Source organism: Babylonia areolata, chromosome 6, assembly GCF_041734735.1.
Source record: "Babylonia areolata isolate BAREFJ2019XMU chromosome 6, ASM4173473v1, whole genome shotgun sequence".
In the NCBI taxonomy this organism is placed as follows: domain Eukaryota; kingdom Metazoa; phylum Mollusca; class Gastropoda; order Neogastropoda; family Buccinidae; genus Babylonia; species Babylonia areolata.
In genome coordinates, this window is record NC_134881.1 from 18,918,751 (window position 1) to 18,938,750 (window position 20,000).

Below are 20,000 nucleotides of genomic sequence, written 5' to 3' on the forward strand. Positions count from 1 at the left end.
ACGACGCAAAAGTTAAAAGTTTCTTGACGGCACGCTGTCTGATGATAGCTAAATGACAAAAGTGTTGATAGTATCCGATCTCGTTTTTTTTTTTTTTTTTTTTTTTTTTCTTTTCCCTGTTTTCTTTATAATAAGATTATAAAGTAAATTGAATAAATGTCGATGTATCTGACTGGCTGGCTGACTGTCTGGCTGGCTGTCTCTATCACTTTTCGTCTCTTTTTTTTTCTTTCTTTTCTTTAAAAAAACAACAACAACAACTAACTTTCCTTGCTTGCTTGTAGACGTCAGAAGTGTGTGAATGAGTTTGGATGTGTGGGTTGGGGTGTGTGGGTTGGGGGTAGCGGAATTTAGGCAGGGAAAGTATAATGACAGACAAAAAGAAAATGGGAGTGAGTGAGAGAGAGAGAGAGTGTGTGTGTGTGTGTGTGAGAGAGAGAGAGAGAGAGAGAGAGAGAGAGAGAGAGATGGTTTATTCAGTCAAGGCCATAGCCCCATATGAACAGGGGGCAACAACAAAATTTTGTTTTGTATGTGTCATTGTAATTGTTAATGCGAACAGTGCAGCATATTCCATAACAAGCTCCAATAAAACTAGGATATAAGTGTCTCTCTTAAATGAAAGAGAGGGAGAGAGAGAACGAGAGAAAGACACACACACACACACACACACACACACACACACACACAGAGAGAGAGAGAGAGAGAGAGAGAGAGAGAACTTTAATCTCCAGGCCTCCGGCCCCTAGAAAGAGGTCAAAAATACACAATATGGTGATCACTCAGCCACAACAAAATGTAAAATACGTACTAACTTAACCTGTAGAACAAAAGTGCTTCTCGTGCATAGTAAATTAATTCTAACTTTCATCATTGTTGTCACAGAATTCCTGTCGTATCTTCAGGGCATTAAATATATAAATGCATAGTTTACGAATACTGTAAACAGAACCATTCTTCATCAAGTGAACATACGATTGACCTTCAGAGTTCAGATGTTTTTGCCGCAGGACATTGTAAAGGACACAATTGTTTATAAAATGGTTTTCATCTTCGATTACATTACAACGTTTACATGCGTAATTTGAATTACATTTGAATGTTCTTCTAAAAAAATGATCCATTTATTGGGAGCAAACCAAGCCGTAATTTTACTAAACAGTCCCTAAAACACTTTTTATTCACATATTCGAAATATTGCTCACACTGAAAACCAGTTTTCAGTGAGAGAGAGAGAGAGAGAGAGAGAGAGAGAGAGAGAGAGAGAGAGAGAGAGAGAGAGAGAGAGAGAGAGAGAGAGAGAGAAATAACCAAAAGAAAAGAAAAGAAAGAGAGAGAGAAAAAAGGTTATTTCGAACTCCCCCCGCCCCCCGCCCTCCCCCCCACCCATTTCTCTTCCCATTTTCAAAACGTTCAGCGGAAATGTAAATTATCATCGTCTTCCTGCTAGCCCCAATTCTTCGAGAGAAACACACATGCACAAGCCCCCACCCCCCCACCCCCACCAACCCCTCTCCACACACATACACATACACGGACAAATAAACAGATACGTAAACAGATACAACAAACACACACACACACACACACACACACACACACACACACACGGAGACGCACAGAGAGAGAGAGAGAGAGAGAGAGAGAAACACAAAACCAAACTTTTTTTTTCTCTCCCACAAAGTGATCCCCAAACAAACCGTCTCAATCTTAACCGGAGGCCTCGGGATCAATAGTGGGCGGGAGGAGGGGTAGGGGAGCTGATTTAGGAGGTCAGCAGCTAGAAGCCCCAACACACACACACACACACACACACACACACACACACACACACACACACACACACTTTGGTTGGCCAAAATGCCTTGCAGACTGTACATACACACACACACACACACACACACACACACACACACACACAGCATGAGCCTCGTAAACTAATTTGTTCGGCAAGAACACTTGTGTCTGGGGCGGGTGGGGCAGGAGCTATGGTGGGGCTGGGGTGGGGTAGGAGCTTTGGTGGGGGATGGGAGGGGGGGGGGTTGTGTGGTGTGGGGTGGGTGGGTGACGACGGGGAAGAGGAGAGTGGGGATGGGCGTGAGGGAGCAGCCAATCTGCTCATGTCCTTCCCTTTAACCGCACACACCCCCGTCCGCCGCCCCCCCACCCCCCACCCCCCCACCTCCCCCCACCCGCTCACCCCCACCTCCAGTTCCCCACCCCCGTAAACCCGACTCACTGTCTTTTTCCCAACCTCTCTTCCACGTCTCACCCCACCCCTACACACCATCCTCTCTCTCTTTTTTTAATCTCTCCTTCTCATTTGGGATCATCTTCTCCCACCAACTTTCTGAATCTCTACTCACTTCTGTCAGTGTTCATCCTCGCCTGCCGTTACTGAGTAATACTCATAACTTTTTTTTTTTCTGAAGCTCTGCTGCTTATACCTTTCACTGTCATTTCCTCTCTCTCTCTCTCTCTCTCTCTCTCTCTCTCTCTCCTCTAACCTCTCTTCTTCCCCCCTCTCTCTTTTCTCCCACCCTCCCCCTCTCTCATCTCTCCCCCTCTCTCATTCTCTCTCTTCTCCAACCTCTCTTCTCCCCCCCTCTCTCATCTCTCCCCATCTCTCACCTCCCCCCTCTCTCTCTCTCTTCTCCAACCTCTCTTCTCCCCCCCTCTCTCATCTCCCACCCTCCCCCTCTCTCATCTCTCCCCCTCTCCCATTCTCTCTCTCTCTCTTCTCCAACCTCTCTTCTCCCCCCCTCTCTCTTCTCCCACCCTACCCCTCTCTCATCTCTTCCCCTCTCTCACCCCCCCCCTCTCTCTTTTCCAACCTCTCTTCTTCCCCCCTCTTTCTCTTCTCCCACCATCCGCCTCTCTCATCTCTCCCCTATCTCATCTCTCCCCCTCTCTCATATACCCTCTCTCTCATCCCCCCTCACTTTATCTTTCATGGCCCTCCTCCCCTCTTTTCTTTCTCATCCCCATCTCTCTCTGTCTCCCTCTCTCTTTCTCCTCTCCCATTATATCTCTCTTTTCTCTTTTCGCCACTCGCTATCTTCATTTCATCTCTCTCATATATAACCAACACTCCCCTCTCTCTCTCTCTCTCTCTCTCTCTCTCCTCACACACACACACACATACACACACACACACACACACACACACACACACACATATACACATATCATTCTCTGTAACTCTTACCCCCTCTCTCTCACTCCTCACTCACCCATCCGCCCCCCCCCTCCCCCACCTCCTGTCTCTCTGTCTCTCTCCTGATATCATCGTACTTGCCCAAGGAACGCCACTCGCTTTTCAGTTTCGTTCTTTCTCGCTGCGCTCCATGTGCCGACAGTTCTTCCCCTTGGTGTCAACGTTTTAATAAAAAGGAACGAGACGACAAAAAAAAAAAAAGAAAAAAAAAGCAGCGTTCAATATTCAAAATTGTGAAAATAATGGGAAAAAAAATTAAAATAAAAATTTTTAAAATGATTTACAAGTTTGAGCTTTTCTGTGCTCTTTCATGTAAATCCATACTGGAATGGAGAAGAGATACACAGAGAGAATATTCGATAAAGAAAGTTAAAAGTGGAAATAAAAATGTCATTTTAAAAGAATTACCTGAAGCGTGATGTATTTGAGAGAGAAAGCATCGTCAGAAGCGTGAGGAAGAGACAGAGACAGAGTGTGTGTGTGATAGAGAGAGAGAGAGAGAGAGAGAGAGAGAGAGAGAGAGAGAGATGAATGTTTCATGTATCTTAATGCGGAACAGTTTTCATGTTGCACCTTTCGTGTTCTCTCCCTTCAGTTTGATACCTGAAGACGACTACTATTACTCCTCCTCCTACTACTACTACAATAATGATAACAATAACAATAATAATTTCTCAGATTTCTGCTGTGCCATCCACGACACAAGGTAATATCAAACGTTTGCGGGTAATACGCCACCACCACCACCACCACCCCCCCACACCACCACCACCTCCGGACCCCTACCTCTCTTACAGGATACTACCCTTCCTTCTCCCTATTTCCCTCTGTCTTTCCAGCATCCCAACTCTTTCTCACTCCCCCAAAACCCTCCTCCCTTCTCACAAAGCAGAATATTCATACAGCAAGTGTCCGCTTCGTGTCTTTTTCACACACACACACACACACACACACACACACACGCACACACACACACACACACGATCTTATACCAAAGTGAACAGACGTTGGTGCATGAGCAATGCATCATCTTACCATCTTTAACGACTATTTTTATGCGTCTCCCCGCTCGCTCACTGTGGTTTTGAAGCGTCCGCTTATGTTCTGCAGTTCACGAAGAGAAATTTCCCGGAGGGGAAAGTGGTGAAATGTGCCAAACGCGTTATCTCCAGTCCTCTTGCCAGCTCAAATGGTAATCAAACTATTCATAGGCCTACGTCATGCACGGAGGACAGATGGTCGGACGGAGAGAGAAGGGGGCGGAGGGTGGGGGGCGTGGGGGGGGGGGGGGTATCTCGGCCGATCACAGGCTAGGAAAAAACCCCAAAACAAAACAACAATAAAAAGCACCTGTAAATATCGATGCCGTACAGCCGGGTAAAAAACAACAAAAACAAACAAAAAACTCGGAAAAGAATGTGAGGCACAAGTGGAGTCACACCTATGCACATTGAACTGAAGACAGCCTCTAACATTGACCATCACGTTTATATATCGCCAGAAGATTGAGACTACAAAAAAACTGAACGTTAACATAGCTATACATGATACCAATACTAGCAAATGTATATATTATTGTTTGTTTTGTTGAAGGGTTGGCTGTCTTTGTTTTGTTGAAGGGTTGGCTGTCTTATTTCTAATTTTATTCAACAGTTGTAAAGCATTTAAGTCCTGTCGCTAATGGCAAGAGAAATGTCAGGAGCAAAATGCTGATCTGTTCTCCACCTATGTCGACCTCACTAAGGCCTTCGACACCGTGAGTAGAGAGGGACTGTTGAAGATCATGGCCAAGTACGGATGCCCTCGGAAATTTATTTCCTTGGTCAGCCAATTCCATGAAGGCATGCAGGCTCGAGTCCAGGACAATGGCGAAACATCTGCTCCTTTTGCTGTCACAAATGGTGTCAAGCAAGGCTGCGTCCTGGCTCCAACGCTGTTCAGCCTCATGTTCTCTGCAATGCTTACTGATGCCTTCAGAGATGGCGATGTTGGAATCGGCCTAAAGTACCGAACGGATGGTAAGTTGTTTAACCTCAGAAGGCTTCAAGCAGAAACGAAGGTCATGACAGACATTATCAGAGACTTTTTGTTTGCTGTTGATTGTGCCCTCAACGCTGGATCTGAATCTGACATGCAACTCAGCGTCGACAAGTTTGCCACTGCCAGCAGGAACTTCGGCCTTACCATCAGCACGAGGAAAACTGAAGTTCTCCATCAGCCAGCCCAAGGGAAACCCTACGTTGAGCCCAACATCACAGTCAACGGTCAGAGACTCAGTGCGGTGGAGCGGTTCACATACCTTGGCAGCACACTGTCACGAAATGCGACCATCGACGATGAAGTGAACGTCAGGATTGCAAGAGCAAGCGCAACTTTTGGCAGACTCAGTGCAAATGTCTGGAACAGAAGAGGCATTAGTCTTGAGACCAAGCTAAAGGTCTACAGAGCAGTAGTTCTCCCCACACTACTGTATGCCTGCGAAACTTGGACAGTGTACCAACGACATGCCAAGAAGCTGAACCACTTCCACACAACATGCCTCAGGAAGCTACTGAACATCAAGTGGCAAGACAGGACCCCAGACACAGAGGTGCTCGCAAAAGCCACCCTTCCCAGCATCTTCACCATCCTGATGCAGTCCCAGCTTCGCTGGGCTGGACACGTGGCGCGCATGCCAGACCATCGGCTGCCCAAAAGGCTCTTCTATGGCGAGCTGCAACAAGGGAAGAGATCACACGGAGGTCAGAAGAAGCGCTTCAGAGATACTCTGAAAGCGTTTGATATCAACCCTGACTCCTGGGAGGAATCTGCAGTGGACCGTGACAAATGGCGTGCTGCTGTGCACAAAGGCGCCAAGTTGTGCGAGGCCAACAGGACTGCTGCAGCTGTTCAGAAGAGGCAGGCCAGATAGTCACGGGCAAACAAGCTCCCTGACAATGATATGCCTGTCTTTGTCTGCCCCAACTGTCAGCGAACATTTCGTGCGCAGTTTGGACTATTCAGCCATCTGCGCATTCACAGATAGATTCATGAGCATCCTCCACCCCACCCCACCACCACCCTCCCCCCATCCCCCAGCTGGATGACAACGATGGTCATCATCGATCTCGATGGGCACACCACCAGGCACGAGGTACTGAACGGGATTACTGTCCTAGTTCTATTGTCCTTCCTTCATCCACTCTGCGAGTCTGCATAATTATGTCTGTATTCTTTCAGTCTTTCTTTTACTCCGCCTTTCTTTTCTTTCTTTTTTTTTTCTTCCCTATCTTCTTCATTGTCTTTTCGTGTTTCTTGAAAGATAAATTACCTGGAAATTTGATAGGGGCTATATAGCACGTCGCCGTGAGTCACTGGCTGTTCAAATAAAGCGCGGGAGTTTCCGGCAAAGGATAAAACATACAGACGCTTGCCATCCGCTCTCCAGTCAAAATCCTGGTCCATCTTTCATCTTCATCTTACATCCTCTTTTTTTCAAATTTCCATTAAAAAAAAGAAGTAATTATGTACTTATTTCTGGATGTTCCCCCCCCCCCCCCCCCCCCCCCCCCCAATTTTCATTTTTATTCATTTCAGAGCGAAATGTTCTCTAGCCACCCCAAAATATACAGATATACAGTTGATCGTGACAGTTTCAGTTTCAGTAGTTCAAGGAGGCGTCACTGCGTTCGGACAAATCCATATACGCTACACCACATCTGCCAAGCAGATGCCTGACCAGCAGCGTAACCTAACGCGCTTAGTCAGGCCTTGAGAAAAAAAAAGGTGAATAAATAATAGATAAGCGTACATAAATAAGTAAATAAATAAATAAATAATAATTATAATATATAAAAAGGGGTAGTAGTAATAATAATAAATAAATAGATAGATAGATACATAAATAAGACAACAATGATGATAAATAAGCAAATAAATGTAAAACATGAAGACACACATTCACACATACACCCACATGCATAACAGATATGCACATCTGATCGTGACAGCGAAAGACTGCTCTACCCTGCTCCACTTTCCCAACTCTGTCCCACAAAGTGACGGTGCAGAAGAAGAGAAATTCTCCACAGTAGACTCGAACCTAGGGTTCTCCTCCCTCTGGTGGACTCCCTTTCTCTCTCGGCCACCACTGCACTGCTGCTGGTACCCCCTGTGCTTCGGCTGTTGTTTGGTTTTTTTAACTTCTACTGCTGCGATATCTGCTACTTCAACATACTTTTTTTTTTTGTTTAAAATTTAATAAATCAAAACGTAATAAAACTACAGGACACATCAGACTGTGATAAGTCAATCGACCTTGCCATTGATTTCGACAGTGGCACGCACTCGTTGAAAAACAGCGGGAAAGAAAAACGAAGAAATCCATGCACGCACGCACGCACGCACACACACACACACACACACAGAGGGGGGTGGGAGAGAGAGAAATCCCGACACAGGTACCTGTGTCCTTCCAGCAAGGAGGCTGAGGTTGGTGGATATCTCTCTCTCACACACACAAAACTGAAAGTAATCGGAATTGGATGCTGCTGCACGCTTGACTGTCGGGTTGCAAGTTCAACTCGTCAATCTCAGATTTTCGCATGGAAGAAAATCCGAACTGGAAGAGTACCGAAAGGGCACCCACCACCCACACCCACCCCACCCCTCCCCTCCCATGACATCATCTCTCCCTCGATAATGTTGCCAGTCTTAAGGGTGAAAAATTTCAAATGAATCTTCACACTTCTTAACTAAATATTCTCCCCGCGTGGAAGGGTGGCTATGGAGGTTGAAAGGTGAACAGTGGCAAAAGTGTTACCCCAGAGGTCACAAGTGTTGATCTTTGCACGCACAAGCACAGGCACAAATACGCAGGCGCGCGCGCGCACACACATGCACGCACACATATACCTGCTTTCTGACCCCTCTGGCATTGCTCATGAAGAGAGAGAGAGAGAGGGAGGAAGAGAGAGAGGGAAACAGACAGACACGCAGACAGAGATAAACAGAGATAGAGACTGACAGACAAACAGAAAGAGAAACACACACACACACACACACACACACACACACACACACACAGCCTGCCATTTCTTTCGCGTTGATTTGTCCAAAACTTTCTGTGTTGCCCTTTCCACTGATTGAGCTTTTAAAAAAAAAAATCGTTGAAATTTCTGCTTCACATCAGCTTTCCTGTTGCTGTTTGCATTTCAGTGAGCTTGAAATCATTCGCCAAACCCTGCTTGTCGTCAAACCTTGCCATTTCCCCGTGCACCCATTTCATTTCCAGCCTCTCTCCTCCCCCCCCCCCATCCCCCGACACACACACACACACACACACACACACACTTCAACGATCCTTTTTTTTCTTGCACGTGCGGTGTAACATACACGACACAAACACGCACAAGAACACACACACACACACACACACACACACACACACACATAGACGGACAGAGAGAAAGGGAAAGAGTCAGAGAGGGAGAGAGAGAGAGAGGCAGAGTGAGAGAGAGATAACTCAGAACGTTTTTATTAAAGGATTAAGATTCTAGGCATAGCCTATTCTTCCAATCTGTCCTTGCTTATCTACATCCATTACGAATAGTACACACATAAATAAGGGGAAAATGTGTTCCTGCAGAAGGACATACATAATAAAGAAAACATCCCCTCACCCCACCCCCCACCCCCACCTACGCGCGCGCGCGCGCGCACACACACACACACACACACACACACACACACACACACACATTAAGACTGACAGATGGATAGGAAAGTGAGTCTGAGAGAGAGAGAGAGAGAGAGAGAGAGAGAGAGAGAGAGAGAGAGAGAGAGAGAGAGAGAGAGAGAGAGAGAGAATGTCACCAGTATACAAGTACCACAAACATCCGGGTGTGTAAAAGTTACAGTATTGTTACTGTCTTTGAAATCTACGAATGGCAAGTGCAACATACTATAGTGACTACCACCATCACCAACATATTTGGACATTTGTCACAATCATCACAGAACGAAATGAATAAATTGATGCATGCATATGCATAAAATGACCAGGCAAAAAGAAGAAGAACAATAACTGATACGACTCGTACATTAAATGAGGCATGAGTAATTGCCTCTTTGTTACTACCTACGGTAAATCAATTTTATTTATTGTTGGAAGGGGTGAAGGTATTTATGCAGACTTGATTTGAAAATAGGAAGAGAACTGGTTGTTTGTATGAGTATAGGAAGGGAGCTCCACAGTGATGCTCCCGGAGAGAGAGAGAGAGGGCGGGGGGGGGGGGGCTAGGAAAAGGAATGGAAGGAATTAAGGGACTGTGGGGTGGAGGGTGTTCGCGCGTGTGTGTGTGTGTGCGCACGCGCGTGCGTGTGTGTCTGTGTCAGAGAGAGACAGAGATACACACACACACACACACACACACACACACACACACACACGTTTCTACTGTGTTGTGGGCCTGCTATTCTGCTCTCGTTTCACAGGGTATGCCAAAGACAATGATGCGAACACTCCAAAATGTATCATATTATGTGTTGTGTATTGTGTACCACACTACAATAATCGTCTTTTTTTCCCCTTCTCTCTCTCTCTCCCTCCCTTCTATTCACCCCCGGCCCCCACCCTCAAAATCCAAACCACGCCACCACCTTACCTCCTCTTCCAACTACCTACACACACACCCACACACCCATTTCCACACACACTACCCTTGCCCACTTCCACCCCCCTCCTCCCCCCCCTCCCCACAACACGCCCACACACACATCCTGCACGCCCAGACTCCCAGTACCGAGACAAGCTGTCCATGGCCATCTTGGAGCTACAGGAGAACGGCAAGATCCAGCTGCTCTACAAGAAGTGGTGGAAGGACACGGGCGAGACCTGCGTGCGAGACGACGACTCCAAGAGCTCCTCCAAGGCCAACGCCTTGGGCGTGGAGAACGTGGGAGGCATCTTCGTGGTGCTCATGGGTGGCCTGGCCTTGGCAGTCCTGGTGGCCATCTGTGAGTTCGTCTGGCGCTCCAAGCGCAACGCCCGCGAGGACAGGGTGAGTCAGGAGAGGTGTTCTTCTTCTTGGTCGTTGGTTGTTGTTGTTGTTGTTGTTGCTGTTGTTTTTGCTTTTGTTTGTTGTTGATGATGATGATGATGGTCATCATGATGTTGTTGTGGTGGATGATGTGGCCTTCTGCGAGTTCGTCTGGCTCTTCTAGCACAACGCCCGTGTGGACAGGGTGAGTACTGAAAAAAAAGTTCTTGGCCCCAGGTTGTTGTTGTTGTCGTTGTTGTTGTTGTTACTGTTGTTGATGGTGATGATGATGATGTGGATGTAGCCATCTACGAGTTCGTCTGACGTTCCAAGCGGAACAGCCCGTGATGACTGGGCGAGTAAGGAAAAAAAAGTTATTGGCCTCTGGTTGTTGTTGTTACTGTTGTTGATGGTGATGATGATGATGATGTTGTGGGTGTGGCAATCTGCGAGTTCGTCTGGCGCTCCAAGCGGAACGCCCGTGAGGAGTGGGTGAGTGAGGAGAGGTGTTCTAGGTCGTTGGTTGTTGCTGTTGTTGTTGCTGCTGCTGCTGCTGCTGATGATGATGATGATGTATCCATCTGCGACTTTATATGACGCTCCTGGCGCAACACTCGTGAGGACATCGACAGGGTGAGTGAGGAGAAATGCTCTTAGTTGTTGGTGGCTGCTGCTGTTGGTGATGTCGATGTTGAGGATGATGTGGTCATCTGTGAATTCATGACGCTTCAGACGCAACGCTCTTGAGAACAAGGTAAGTGAGGAGAAATGTTTTTGGTCGTTGGTTGTTGCTATTGTTGTTGTTGCTGCTGCTGATGATGATGATGATGTGGCCATCTACCAATTTGTATGACGCTCCAGGCGCAACGTTCTTGAGGACAGGGTAAGCGAGGAGAAATGGTCCAGGTCGTTGGTTTAAATAATCTTTAATTATTCAACAAAACACATGATTACAGTGCAATGAATGACAAAAAGCATCAACAAGCTTAAAGCTTATACTGTGCTCACAACGTTGCACTTCAATTCTATCATGACGGTTGATGAACCATATTATGACTTGTATCAAATAACATTCATAAACAGTAAGTAATGAAATAATGAAATAAAACAAATAAACAAACAGTACATAATATAGTAAAATAATGCTAATATCAATATTAACACGAGATTAAATTTATTATCACCAGAGTAATTGGCCTAACAGAAGAAAAACACGAAGAAGAAGAAGAAAATTTAGAAGAATGGTGGGTAAGGTGGTGGGGGAGGGGGAACAGAGGGGAGAGGAGAAATTCTAACAAGATCATTGGCCAGTCCATTCAACTTTGAATATTTGGTCAGTCAAATAAATCCAACATATATTTTACGAATAGAATCATGTTGGCTGTCGCTGCTGTTGTTGTTGATGATGGTGAAGATTATAAAGATGATGATGTGACCACCCTCTAAGTTTATATGACGCTCCGTGCCCAACGCTGTTGAGGACAGGGTGAGGAAGAAGTTTCTTGTCGTTTGTGGTGGGTGGTGGTGGTTTTTCTTGGTGGTGGTGGGAGTGTGGTTGTGGTCATCTGCGAGTAGTTAATGTTGTTGTGGCTACCTGAGAGTTTTAGATGACGCTCAAAGCGCACTGCTCGTGCGCGAGGACATGACATATGATGTGAAGATTTTTTGTGTGTGTGTTTGTTTGTTGTCGCTGTTTTTGTTTTTACTGCTTCCTTTTAGGTATTTGTTTCCTGTTGCCGTTGTTGTGCGTTTAGCCATCAACTCAACCCCAGCTTCTCAGCAACAACAATAACAACACAAAAGAACGGGCTTATATTTCTAGCCCTTGATCGACGAGAAAGACAATAGCGTCAATCCATCTTTCTAACTGTGTTTCTTCGGTCAGAACAGGAAGTTTCTTTCCGCCTATATAAGACACATATATAAGCTGTAAGTCAATACTGCTAAGTGTTCCCATTACTTTGCACACAGTTAGATATGTGTTTCGAAATACAATCTAAAATCAATGTAGTTAATTGTATAGCTCGAAAGCAAAAGAAAGTCATGAATTTTCCTGGTCTCTAAAATAACTATACAGTGTATTACCCTCTCTCTGTCCCTGTCTCTGATATTTATCTGATTTCATTTATTCATTTTGTATTCGTTTTCTTTTTAATCTATACTTCATTCATTCTTTCATTCATCCCTTTACTCAGTTACCATTTTTCCCCCATTTTATTCTATCTTATTCATTCTCCCCCTTAAGGCCTGACTAAACGCGTTGGGATACGCTGCAGGTCAGGGGTAATCTGCTTTCGCAGATGTGGCTTCAGCGTATTATGGTTTTGTCCGAACCGCAGTCTCGACCATCTCCTCGAGAAACTAACACTGACACTGAAAACTGATTTTTTGCAGACCTCCCTATGCAGCGAGATGGCCCAGGAGATGCGCTTCGCCGTCCGCTGCATGGGCTCCTCCAAGAAGACCCGCCCCAGGAGCCCCTGCTCCGTCTGCCAGAGCCGCGACTGCGACGACCCTTCCCACCGGGGCGCCGAGGTGCCCCTCACCGGCGGCGACCCGGCCAACGGCTCTATACAGCTGCGCGAGGTGCGGCGATCTCCCGGCACCTCGGGCGCCACCAGCAGCAGACGTTTCGAGGGCAGCAGCGAGTTCGCTGCCGCCGCCGCCGCCCGACCCCGACACTTCGCCGGGGAGTACTTGCACGTGGAATACAGTGACGGCGAGGTGTGATGACATGGAAGCGATCGGGGAAGTGTGGCGGCGGCGGCGGTGGTGGTGGTATCAGGTGGTGGTGATTTGATTTTTTTTTTTTTTTTTTTTGAGACATCAGTTTTTGTATGATACAAGTGTGGTGGGACCGTCGTCAGTTCTGTTTTCCAAGGCATAATCATCACCACGGGCGCTTTCAACGGCAAGCACAAAGAAATGCAAATCCTGGACCGGGACAGCGTGAAAATCAGGGGTATTTGGGATGGGGTAGGGGTTGGGGGGGGGGGGTTGGGGACGGAGGGGGGTCGCTGTTTGTGTGTATCTGTGTGCGTGCCTGCGCGTGTACGGGTATACGTCCGAACTCCACGTGCTCGAGTGCCTCTGGGTGCGGGATTTCTTCGTGTCAGTGCGTGCGCATGTCTTCAGCTTGGAAAAAAAACACACACAAAAACCCCGAAAACAAGAGCGCCGGTGTGATGTGTTTGTGTCCATGACTTTGCGCGTCCTCATCTTACTTCTACGCGCGTGCGTGCGTGCGAGAATGGACGCGTCTTTTGCGAATTGCGCATGCTCTTCGCTGAGCATGTTGTTTGTTAACTCTGCGTGGTCAGTTCGTTCGACCTGGGGTCTCCAGAAAGAGAGAGAGCGGCGGCAGGTCTCAGCACAATTATTATTAGAGAGACTCAGTTACTGACTTGACACTAACGGCCGGCCGAAGCCAAAGCGCCGGTCCCTATCTCCGTCCACATCCAGAACGAAGTTTCTCCAGAACTCAACTCCACTACAGATGTGCTGATCGTCTTTTGCCCCCCCCCCCCCCCCCCCCCCACTAGAACCATTTCCACCCAACCCAACCCCGCATAAAAAAACCAACCCCTTAATTAAGGGCCAAAAAAAGTTGTTGTGTAGTGTGTGTGTGTGTGTGTGTGTGTGTGTGAGAGAGAGAGAGAGAGAGAGAGAGAGAGAGAGAGAGAGAGAGCGTGGCTGTGTAGGAGAAAGAACAATTTTCTTCGTGTACCCTTTTTTTTTTTTTTTAATTTCGATTTATATTGTTTTCTTCACCCTGGTGGAAACAGGACTGAGTGTGTTTTCTTGATGACGTGCTGATCATTTCTTTGCTACGGAGAGGTATAGTCCTCAAACACCTATGAAAGAACTGTTACTTGTATCATGATGATGATGGACAGGATTTTGATGATGATAATGGTGATGATGATGATGATGATGATGATAAATGTTACCGCTACTACGATGTATTTCTTCACCACAAACACCATTACCATTACGATGACCATCGCCGTTATCATTACCATTAGTGGTTTTACTATTATTACTCTTATTATCACTATTGTTATTACTATTGTTGTTGTTGTTGTTGGTGGTGGTGTTATTGTTGTAGTAGTTTTTGATAAGGATGTTCATGTCATCGTCGTCATCATCGTCGTTACTGCCCAACGATGGGTTCAAATTACGGGTGGGCTCTTTTTTTCTGTCAGAGTCCACACGATTTGGGATCAGTCTGTGTCAGAATCCTCTATGACTGGAAGAATCTTAAGTGATTCGCTTTGTTGCAAGTCAGCTTTCCACAGACAACGGGGATGAATAATCCATAGTACCGTCTGTTCAAGAGCGATTCCTGCCCCAGCGACTACCATCACCATTACTCCCATTTACTTGTACCATAAATAAAGATCAGCTTTTTTGTTTCCCTCAAGGCCTGACTAAGGGGAGTGGGTTGTTACGCTGCTGGTCAGGCATCTGTTTTGCAGATGTGGTGTAGCGTGTATGGACTTGTCCGAACGCAGATTCGCCTCCTTGAGCTACTGATACTTGTACCATAGATACGATCGATTCTGCTGCTGCTGTTGCTTTAAGATTCCCTGTTATCACCGTCAATAAGAATAAGAACAGTGGCATTCGCAGGATAAAGTAGATAACTAAATAACTAGATAATTAAATAACTAAATAGATGAATAAGTAAATAACAGCAACACCGCAAAAGGCATTTACAGCTATGACTCACGCAAACCGAATCGACATGAAGATATATAAGAACCTATTCGCAAACTGCAAGCCTGATAACACGCTATCAAGTAGAGGAAAAGAAGGTGGAACAATCCCCCTCGCCCCCTCCACTCCAGCCCCCACCCACTGATTCACCCCCCACCCCACCCCCCGCCCCCCCTGCATTGGCGCGTGAACAGTTGGTGGATGGAAAGGTGGCCTTGTGGTGATGCGCTCGACTTGGAACCGGAAGCGAGCGAGCGTCCATGAGGTTAAAGTCCCGTGCGAATATATAGATCGATAAACAAACAAACAAATAAATGAATAAATAAATAAATAAATAGATGAATAAATGAATATATATATAAAATAATGGATGGCGCATTTTGGTGACCAGCTCTCTCCTTGTTGGGGCGCCGCCCAAATTTCACACACAGAAATATGTTGTGACAAAAAAAAAGTATTAGCAATATATATATATATATATATATATATATATATATATATATATATATATATATATATATATATATATCCACAATATTTCCACTCAAGACGGAATCAGTTGTGCTCACAACAAAAGCGTGAACGTTTACTCCCCCATATCACACAGAGTGAGTTGATGGTGGAGGTGGATGGTGGAAGTGGGTGGTGGGCAGGTGGGGAGCGGAGGGGGGGGAGAGAAAAACGTGGGTATTGCCAAAGTAATACACTACCATGCATTTAACATCTTTCAAAGCAAGGTCTTTTAAAGCTTTTGGTTCACAGCAAAACCATCTGCTAACAGCAGAGACAGACAGACAAACAGAAAGAAAATTCTTCGAGTTTCTGTTTCAGTTCCAAGGAGGTACCAAAGCGTCCGGACTGATTTATTATACTCTATCCAATGTCTGATTAAAAAAAAAAAAACATGTTGGGGAGAGAGGGGAGCAAATTGCCTGACCTAAGTTACGCACAAACCCCATTGCTCTGCCTGGGTCAGGTCTTGAGCCATGTCAGCGGCTGACTCGTGTAATCACGCTCACTGTACCTACCTTAATCCGGACTATGGAAGCCTGATACGACGTAAACGAGCCAACAGTTTCTTGTTAATTCAAAGGTGTCAAGACGTCAAATTTCTCTCCAGGGTTCTGTATCTGCCTTTTATTTTTTCCTTTTGATTTAGTATTTATTCATCTAATTATTTATCATTACTACTACTACTACTACTATCAATATTATTGTTGTTGTTGTTATTATTTATTTATTTATTTATTCATTATTGATAATCAATAAATAATTTCTATTGATTATCTATACATTATAATCTATGATTTATTTATCTATTTATTCATTTATTAGCACTGTAGCACAGATGGTATAAACATTTTCAGAACCCCGGAATCGAACTAACTTCGTACTGCGATCAGTTCAGAAGATGCCAAAGAGCACTAACCCCACCTCCCCTCCCAAACCCCCACCCCCACCCCCAGTCTCCTCCCACTCTTCCCCCTTCCCTGTCTTTCTCTCCCACCCACCCCCACCCCCTCCATCACACACAACCCTCCCCCACACTCCTCAGTCCTGTGGGGAAGGAAAACAGCACTTGCTGTAAAGGTCAGCTGCCAGTGGAACGACACTTCAGAACATTTTGTGTCACCGATGGTCGAGACGTTGTTGTTTTTTTTTTTTCCTTTTAACGAGACCAAACATCTCTCTCTCTCTCTCTCTGTCTGTCTGTCTGTCTGTCTGTCTCTCCCCCTCTCTCTCTCTACTTTTCTTCCGAACATGTTGTGTGACCGATGGTTGAGACATTCTTTTTAACAAGACCAAACATCTCTCTCTCTCTCTCTCTCTCTCTCTCTCTCACCAACGCCAATCAACAACCCCTACTCTCTCTCTCTCTCTCTCTCTCTCTCTCTCTCTCTCTCTCTCTCTCTCTCTCTACTTTTCTTCCGAACTTGTTGAGTGACCGATGGTCGAGACATTCTTTTTAACAAGACCAAACATCTCTCTCTCTCTCCCGCCCATTCACCAGTTGTTGACTATCTCTCTCTCTCTCTTTCTCTCTAACCCCCCCCCCCCCTCTCTCTCTTTCTCTCTCTCTCTCTGTCTCTCCCACTCCCCATGTTTGCCGACTAACTTCTTTCGAACCTATATACATATATCAATAATGAAAGCTCGTGAAAAAAAAAACCCAAAAAAACAACAACAAACTTTTCAAACACTTTCGTACCTGTCGTACATAACCCAGACTCTTCTTTTAGTTGTAACATTTCAGGAACTTGTTTATTCATAATTATGGGGAAAGAAAGGCTGTCGAAAAGAAAGAACGGACACATGGATGGAGACGAAATAGAGGAAACATGTCTGTCAGAGCCACAGAGCATTTTTTTCCGAAAGCAAAAAAAACCCCAAAAAACCGATGGTATAAAGAAAGCAAGAAAATAAGTAAAGAAAGCAAAGAGAAAAGAAAGAAAGAAAGGAAAACGAACTGCTCAGAAAGAACTATGAGGAAAGAAAGAGAATGAAATTACAAAGACAACAATTCATTGTAATAAGAGTCACCGGTGAGGCTTTCATGCAGAGACACAATTGGGAGAGAATGGAGGATGAAAAAGCAACAAGGAAGATTCGAGAAAGAAAAAAAAAGGAATATAAAAAAGAAAGAAAAAAAAGAAAAATAATATTGAAAAAAAAAACCGAATGTAACAAAACGGTGGCAATTAGAACGACAGGAAAAACACGTCTTTGCGACCCGATATCTGTTACATGAAGTACAAAGCCAGCATCGCTTGCAACGTTGCCCACAATAACCGGGGGAAACCCAAGTGCCAGGAAGGCGTCGTCAGCATGTGGGATGATCACAGGGACAAAATAATAACCCGGGCAACGGGAAGTCAGCACATGACAACAAAAACAACCCCATCTTTCAGAACCCCTGTTTACCACCAGCACCACCACCCCCCACCCCCTAACCCTTAACATCCTCTCCATTTCAATAACCCAATCTTCAGATTTTTTGTTTGTAAACAACACCATCTCCATATCAAGTTTTTACTCCCACTCCACCAACTCTCTACCGTGTCAACACTATCTTTAGACTCCCTTATTCTGTGTTTCTATATTTAAAAACAAATAACGGATTCAACATAAAAACATCTTTTAACTCTCTCCATACGAACGGCGAAAGAGACGACGTTAACAGCGTTTCACCCCAGTTACCATCATCAAAATATTGCAAGCAGAAGGCTCTTATACTGAAGAGGTGAATGTTGACAAAGAATGCCACAATTCTGACGACGGAAGCTAAAGGTTGGGTCATTCAGACACCCACTGAACGAGGGGTCTGTGTAGAGGAGAAGAGAGGACTGGCCGTACTGAGTGAGTTAAATGACGAAGAATATTACCCGTTTCACACTATAGTCCTCACTACCACCAAAACTCGCCTCATATTTTCCTCCCAACGAAAATGTTGATGGGTGCTTTTTCAATATTCGTCACTATTTTTGTTTGTTCGTTTGTCTGTTTTGGTCTCCGCCAATGTTCCCCTGTAAATCACCAATGAGCATTAATAATTATTGTTCCATACGGTGTCTGCTCTAAATTTACCGTCGTCAAATCTCATAATTGTATGTCCTTTCATCGCGTGAAGTGATATCACCATTTTTGACGGTATCTAGTGATACGCTGGATGCTGCGAACTGTGAATGCGTGAGTTCATTTTCTTTCTTTCTTTCTTTTTTTCTGAAGGCAGAAAGCGTTGCGTTGCCAGGCATTTTCGTAATCCCAGTTAGCAAGAACTCAACTTTTGTTGCGTTGAATATCTGAAAAAACAGTTATAAAATTTGACTGTTTCCATATGTACAAATGTTCCATACTCAGGTCACCGTCACAATTATGGTCTAAACCCCTGTCATCACATTAACAAAAATCAAACATTTCTGGTGTGAACTGTCTTCAAATAATTACTAAAACGAAACAGTTCCAGATTAACGTAATCAATAGTCAAGCTGTCAAAATGCGTCACACATTTCTAACTCCGACGTTTCGAAACCTTGTCAATAATATTGATTTTTTTTTTTCAAGTGTACTTTACCAAACTTACCAACGAACACACATCATATAGGTCCATTATTTACCATACTTCTCATAATGTAATTTACAGCACATGTATATAAACATATAGAAAAGTAGTGGATGTAAAAACAAAAACAAAAAACAAAAACAAAACAAAAAAAGGTTTGATCCAAGACTAACCATTCATGAATTTTATTAGAAAACAATCAAAACATTTTCATTCACACCTATTATCACTCAGATGATTCTCATACTTCAGTATCCACTATCTTCAATCTGACAATTAAAGAAAGACACAACTACCTGAATTTTGTTCAACTGGCGAAATAGATGTTTTGTGTGTTTGTGTGCTGTTTTCGTTGCCAAACAATCATCGCATACTTTTGTGGATGGTACATCTGTTGTTTCTGATGTGTAACGTTGATGTTCAAATGCTTATACTGGTGGGTGTGTGTGTGTGTGTGTGTTTTGTAATTTGGAGACAGGTATCATCTTCCGTATAGATATGAGTGTATCTGCTTTGTGTGTGAACCAGAGAGAGAGAGAGAGAGAGGGAACAAAAGCAAGAAAGACGAAGAGAGAGACAGAGGGGTACAGAGAGATAAGACAGCAGTACAGTCGGTCATCAGGCGTATCAGCTTGCAGGCTATGTGAGCAATTAACATATCGTATTTCCTTGTTTAGCGTGTCTTCACTAAACATAAACCAAGATAAACAAAACAAAAAAAAAATAAAAAGAAACAAAACGAAACTATCAATAGCACTGTGACAAATCGAACTTTGTCTATACCCAAAGCTTCAATCAGTGACCGACATTGAACACGAAGACCCAAAAGCTTCACACATAATTCTCGTTCAGTTGACAGCCTGCATGATCCTGGGAGATTCACGATCTTATAGCACTGTGTTTCTGTTTGTACGTTCGTAGGTGCCGGTAAGAGGGGGGATATTGTTGGTTCGTTTTCGGTTTAGTGAGAAAAATTCCAGTAACT

The 20,000-nt window shown here is 44.7% G+C and overlaps 1 protein-coding gene across 1 annotated transcript in view; it reads left to right on the plus strand.

Moving 5' to 3' along the window:
* The window catches only part of LOC143283312 (glutamate receptor ionotropic, kainate 2-like), a 609,057-nt gene extending 595,925 nt beyond the window's left edge, over window positions 1–13,132 (plus strand). Inside the window, exons 15-16 of the mRNA XM_076589503.1 lie at window positions 9,989–10,257; window positions 12,631–13,132. Of these exons, the coding sequence (XP_076445618.1) occupies window positions 9,989–10,257; window positions 12,631–12,966 (605 nt within the window). The 3' untranslated portion in view covers window positions 12,967–13,132. The remainder of the gene's footprint in view (window positions 1–9,988; window positions 10,258–12,630) is intronic.
* Window positions 13,133–20,000: the final 6,868 nt, after the last annotated feature.